General features: G+C 43.3%; 1 protein-coding gene and 1 long non-coding RNA gene across 2 annotated transcripts in view; both read left to right on the top strand.

Annotated features, from left to right (window-relative positions):
• The window catches only part of LOC109518279 (thyroid hormone receptor beta-like), a gene marked incomplete at its 5' end in the record, with an annotated part of 15,663 nt that extends 11,730 nt beyond the window's left edge, over positions 1-3,933 (top strand). Inside the window, one exon of the mRNA XM_019874030.1 lies at positions 3,919-3,933. Coding sequence (XP_019729589.1) covers positions 3,919-3,933 — 15 coding nt within the window. The remainder of the gene's footprint in view (positions 1-3,918) is intronic.
• Positions 3,934-3,960: 27 nt separating this feature from the next.
• On the top strand, positions 3,961-4,372 carry LOC109518278 (uncharacterized). Its single transcript, XR_002168699.1, has 2 exons — positions 3,961-4,179; positions 4,320-4,372. It is a non-coding gene; the product is annotated as an uncharacterized LOC109518278 (long non-coding RNA).
• The last annotated feature ends 2,272 nt before the right edge of the window (positions 4,373-6,644 follow it).

Below are 6,644 nucleotides of genomic sequence, written 5' to 3' on the forward strand. Positions count from 1 at the left end.
TGAGGAGAGTCAGCTTTTCGTTTCTTTCTGGCTCTCTCCTTGGACACAGGTTCTTTTATCTCTCTATCAGGTGGAAGAAGACCCAACACCACGTTGTCTTTTCTGAAGTTTATCACAACGCAACACGAATCGATTCGGGTTCCTGAGAGTTTCAGATCTCATCAGGACGCATAGAAGAAACACATTCATGAGATTATATCGAGAAAATATGATAATGAGAGGCGGGGAGGTACGCCTCTCATGCAAATCCCGGAAACAAAGATAGTAACATGACTCTAAACTCCTGTGGCTGGAAGACGTTTAGAGTGGTGGGGTGAGACCAAACCACCACGACCCACCATTTGGTGTGATAGCAAGTTCCAGAACCCCCGCTGTGTATACATCCTGAGATAAGAGGGCTTCCCAAGGGGGCTTAACAGCGGTCAGGGACTGACCGAACAACAGAAGACACTTAGGGGTCTGTTAATCAACCAAGCAGGAAGAAGATAAACTTTAACACTACATACGTTGTTTTAAGTGTGCAAACAGATGTTCAGGAAAGAGACTGAGGTCAATAGTACTCATAGTAAAACGCAGTCCCGAAATAGCTGCAACAAAGATACTTGAGATAACAGTTCCTCTTTTGATGTTGACATGTCCTCTGGAGAGGTCATAAAAGTAGTGGGTGTGAGGGGTCACCAAAGGTGATTGTAATCACAGTAAGCAGGAAATACCTTCAACAGCATTCTACATTGTTTCTTTCAAATCCAGCTAACAGAGAGAAATCATGTCTTAACAGACCCCACTTCTCTCTCCAAAAGTCAACTGGGTTTGACTCCAGCTCAGCGTCGAGCCTCAATCGTCCATCCGGTGTGAATGCTTGCTTATTTATCAGTGCCCTTTTTCAGTGGCTGACAGCCAATCTAGGTCTCACCCCGTCAATCCCCAAAAAAGTCCATTTCAGATTCAAATTCAGAAAACTTTATCCCCGTGGGGCAGTTAGAGTTGTGCGAGAGCAGCTTTTTATAGACAGTCAGAGCAAAGGAAAAACATAGGATGAGAGTAGGCCTGTAGGCTTAGCCCTTGAGGTCTTGAGGTAGTGGTTCCAGCAACAAAATAGTATTGCACATCGAGCAGTACTGCACAGTAAAAACTGCATTGCACCGTGAGAACAGTGTTGCACGTCAACGTATTGCACTTGTTGGAGGCGAGCAAGCCGGGGGAGCGTGCTGTGGTGGACACGGCGGGATCCCTTCACTGTCCTCCCCCCCCCCGGTCCTCCGCGTGTTTGTTTGATTTGGGCTGAGTTGAGGTGCGAAAATCAGAGGCTGGAAATGGAGAAGTTCTTGCAAGAAGTTTTACTGAATGTTCAGGGCACAAGTGTGAAACAAACAAGTGTTGTGGTCGAGACACAAATGCGCTGCCAACAAATTCCCTACACGAATCCTATATCTTCTAAGCGGGGCGTATCTCCTTATGGGTATTATCTTTTCCTGTTATGGGCATAACCTTTTCGGTTTCAGTGTGTCGGGTTGAGTGTCCTTGGTTTTTTAATTATTTTCATGCTCCGATGTTCCTGATGTCGTGTTCTTATAAAACATGATGATAGATGCTTTTACATTTCTCAGGAGTTATCTTAATGTTCTGGATGGGAAACTGCTGTAAGTGAAAAATTGCAGTCTAGCCACCAAATGCGCCTACGTACTTGTTTGGTCTGTGTTCACTAGTGATGTGCCCGACTGTGCCGAGGCTCCGATGCGTGTGCCGAGTAAACCGGAAGAAAATCTGCGAAGCGCGCATCGAGGCATGTGTCGATTACGCTTGTGGCCACGCCCGATGCCTCGGAACGCACGTTGCTCCGCCCGAAGCTTCGCGAGACGGGATTCGGATAAATGTCTTGCAAATCACACATCGCAGCATTTAGCTTTAAAAGGTGCCTTATAAATACATTCATCAAAACAGTGAATTTGTCACAGTAGGTAATAAAGTCAAGCCGAGAACAACCTCTGCTTGATGTCGATTTTTGAGAGACTTGTGTATGCGCCTGTTACGTTTGCATGGAATCTGACATGCCCCTCTTTGCCTGTGGACATTTTTGAGGGCTAATAGGGCTATTGATGTCTTTCTATCGTTCTTGTTGTCGCGTACTGTACTAAACTCTCGCAAAGACAATTCAAAGAACTCCTTCATGTCTCTATGATCCAGTCATCATTGTTCTTTGTCTCGCTGCTTCTCTTCAAGTGCCGCACTCGATTTTTAAGGACGTACTGCTGCTGTGGTGAATGGCCCAATTTTCAACCCATCAAAATGACGGACGGCCTTAAATTTACCCCGTCCACTCTTAAAAAAAAAATCCGTCAATGATGGAAAATTGTCGGTTAATGTCCCCTCTGCAGAAACAGAAATACATGTTTAAAAGATGTAAATAATTATACAGACTTGTTTAACTTAGATTTCGTGACAAAAGACAGGCTTTAATTTGTCACAAATCACCCCTCCTCCTCCCGAGTCATCACAAATGAAATAGGAAATTTCGGGTTTGCTTCGGGCTCGGGCCTGTAAATCAAGATAATTGGTCGGGCTCAGGCCGGGTTGGGCTTAAATACCAGCAGGCCGGGTCGGGCTGGATTTTTTTGGCCGGATTTTACCTCTACATCAAATCCATGGTATCATTTTAATCACTGTCTGTCATGACATTTATTTTCCACATGATGGCGCAGTAGCACAAATAAAGCCTCATGATGCTTCGGCCCAGGAACGAACCAGTTGGATGGAAAGCCTCATTGCTTCATGAGGCTTCATTTTCCCATCACTAGTGTTCACGAGGTGTTAACAGTATTTTCTGTTGCCAAGGCAGTTCAAATTAAAGTCACCGTATAAGGTTCAACTGGCGGTCATATTGCAAGGCTCAGAGTGAGGTTTATAGTCAAAGTCTGTCTTTCTGCGATACATAGTTTTAAGCTAAACTTATAACATATATAAGTGATTACTTCACACTGTAAACCCGTATTGCACAATGGGGTGTGCAAGTCTGTATGGTGGGGGCGAGGGGGTGTCAGGGTTCCTTGGAATAAGAGTTTAAGAATTTAAGAGGAGAACAGCCTGGGGGATGAAGGTGGATCTCTTCCTCGCTGTCCTGCAAGCTGGGAACTGCAGCCTGCAGCCGGAAGGCAGCCATTCGAACTCAGGCACGATTCCAGCACAAATGTGACCCTAAATTGTCCATTAGCGCGAGTGTTTTTGATAGGTTGATTATTTTTAGTTATCATACATTCACTTATTTTTAATGTTATTGTTGTTTTGATATTGATTGATTGATTGATTATGCTCGCAAAGAAGAAAGCTTATGCCTGCAATGATAAATTGATTATGCTTGCAAAGATGAACGCTTATGTCTACAATCATGAATTGACTATGCCTGCAATGAAGAACGCTTATGCTTCTAATAAAGATATAATGCTTCTTAATCATTATATATTAATCATTATATACTCACATTTATAATCCTTTGTATTATATTTATATACTCACATTTATAATCAAGAATGCTTAGTGCACTGTGTGGAAGTTTAGGGACGCAACCACCTTTCCGAGGATGTGGTTGGGAAGAGATAAGTGTTCAGACCAAATAGGAGCAAGGTTGGACAGTGAATGGAGCCATCAACACCAGCTGCAGCGTGATGTTTTTGTAACAATTGCACACATGTACGTAATTTACACTCACATACACACACATAGTCAAACAAGTTCAGTGTGTGTTCAACAGCCCCCACCCTTTAGGTTGGACACACCTCTGTAGTAGATTTCCCAATAAATGAGGGGGTGAAGGAGGAGATCGTTAGGGGTGACGTGCCGAGAACTGAAACCAAACGGTTCTCCTCGTTCCCTCCTGGTACCAGAATTGAGTCTCCTATCTCCTCCTTGTGTTTTATTCCTAAGAGTCATATTGGATAAACCATGACATTTTTGGGGGCTCGTCCAGGATCGCAATATACCTGACGCCTCCAGAAGCTGAGTCGACGGCCAGGAAGACCGTGGCCACGGCTAAAACACCCTTTCCGGGACTGGGTTTCGGCTCCTCGTCTGGGGGCTGAGGGTTGATGTGAATCCAGAGGAGAGAGGACTACTCTTGGTAAGTAGGGCGGCGGTGTCCTGTACGTACTTAAACTTCGCATTGACACTCTTTCAAGCGTTGAATGAGTATTTGTGCACTGGGTTTGTAAAGACGGAGGTCGGGGTGGTCTTTAAACCTGTTTTTAATTGGAACCCTCTCAGGACAGGTGTTGCAGATTTGTAACTACCGAATACCTAGACGACACCTGGTTCGAGAAGCCTGAAAGGGATCTATTGAGAAGGGACTCTTTCAAGCGTTGAATGAGTGTTTGCGCGCCGGGTAAAGACGTGGTCTTTAAAGCCGTTTAAAGCCCTGAGCCATACTAGACCCTATCAGGCATATAGACAGAGTCAAGCCTTTAAAACTGTTGAGGGTGGCGGTGTCCTGCATGTGCTTAAACTCCGTGTGTAAATAGAGTGTGTATATAGAACGTTACCTAGGTTGAAGGTAATCGAATAAAATGCGCTGAATGAGTGACTGTGTAAATGTGTGAGTGGAGGTTTGCTACCTCATTAGAACAGGACATTTGTTGTGGCAACTGTCTGAGGAAGCAGATGCAAGAATTTCCCGCCACTTTGGTGGTAGAAGGTTGGAAATTACCTCAGTCGGAGAAATTGTCACCCTGTTCAAGGGAAAAGTCAGCATAGTTACCCTTGGTAAACCGCTGACTCTCAAGTTTGCAAAATGGGGATACTAAATAGTAAGACCACGGATAAAATGAATCCTAAAATGAAGTTAACATGTACGGACTGGAAATTCATAGAGAGCCAATGTCCTTCAAAGATAAAACATCTAAATTTGTGGATAAAAAAATATATAATTTCGCTGGCCGGCTGAACACACAAACATGACTGCACCTGCAGGATAATATTAGAACTTTGTGCGAAAATGGATAAAAGAAAATGGATATGGATGGGTTCGAAGACGTTGAGTTCTGGATGTTCTTGGCTGAAAAGAGGCAGAAAGTGAAAGAGGAAAAGGGAATAGAGAAAGTCGAGCCCAGTTAGCCGTGGCTCCATGCGACACTCATCATCCGCGGATGGACAGTGTCAGACATCTGGAGTGTTGCACGAATCTAATTTTAAAGTAGTTTTCCTTGGTTCAAAACACGAAAAACTTCTTAACAAGCACTATTTAAGTCACTTCGGGGAGTCATGAGAAGTGCAGCCATACTACAAATTCATTTGGAGACAGAATTTTCAGAACATAAATGGCTCTGCTATTGAGCCAATGTTTTTAAAATTGAAAAGGCCCTCACATGCACACGCACAGTCAACAAACCGCGCCGAAATAGGGGCAGCGGAATGCCAAAAAAGAGACGTGGGACTGATCCAGGGGGGATTTTTTTGTTGGTGTTGTAGGGCGAATTTCCACATTTCCCGTGACTGTCCCAAGAGTAAATTTGTAAGTGCACGACGAGACATTCCTGCTTCTCAGCAAGAGATAGCAACTTTCCTTTTTGGCTTCGTGATGGAAGGAAGTTTCATTTTGAAGGAACACGGAAAGTGATAGCGGCTTGTTTGACGGTAAATTGATGGTGTATATCGATATTTGGATGAGGTGAGGTGTTCTAGCGGATGACAAAATTCAAAGTTTGGGGATGCTTGACCTGGTTGTGAGTGGTAGCAAGGTGAATATTTTGGTTTGTCTGTAGAGTTGTGTCTGCGAATATGTGTTTAATTAGTCTTTGCATGTGTGTAGATAAGCGCGACTCTTGGCGTGGCTCATGGAGTCTTGTTTGTTTTATTTTCTGGCTTTTGCAGTGTAAGAGGTTTGTACGGCATCAATTGAAATTACTTGTAATTGTAACTGTATGAATTGTAATTCCTAACGCCACTTCAGCTTCATTATTTCAACCGGCGCTACATGAAGTATGTGTAAATAAGATAAAGAAAGAAAATGGTTGAGTATGGGTGTGGTGACACAGAGAGTTTTGGATACTTATAGTGTGTGAAAGGCAAGTGAAAATGTTGATGGTGAGACGTAAGGTGAAAATGGAAGTTGAGTATGTTGAGAATAAAAAAGGAACAGGCAGGTGAGTTTTGACACAGTGATGCTACGAAAGAGGAGGTCATTATGTGTTTAGGTTGAAAAGGGCCTGAAGGTCATGAGGTGCTTAGAAAGTTGTTTGTAAGTCGGAGACACAATTTTCGTTTGTGTTAAGTGGTCGTCAGTGGACGTATGTGGGACGTTGTTATCTTTCTGGGAGGAGGTAGAATGTGTAAGTATACAGTGAAGGCAGTAGCGGGCCGTGCATTTCAACCTTAGGCCTACAGTGACGTCGCATACATAAACACAATACTGTATAGGCTCGTCAAGCAGCACTTAATTTCAGGAGCATTTAAAACCATCAAGTATGCATTCACAATTAAGAGCAGGAAACTAAATTTTCAGATATTGTCAAAAATAAAAAGATGATTTAAAAATACGAAATAAAATGCCACCCGAATTACGCTGTGTGATCTTAAACAAGTCTGTCCAATAAATATCACAATGTCGCAGTTTCATATCAGACACCAACCAAACAATAACAAAACAAACTATTCTTTGA

Source organism: Hippocampus comes, unplaced genomic scaffold (genome assembly GCF_001891065.2).
Source record: "Hippocampus comes isolate QL1 unplaced genomic scaffold, H_comes_QL1_v1.1 scaffold531, whole genome shotgun sequence".
NCBI lineage: Eukaryota > Metazoa > Chordata > Actinopteri > Syngnathiformes > Syngnathidae > Hippocampus > Hippocampus comes.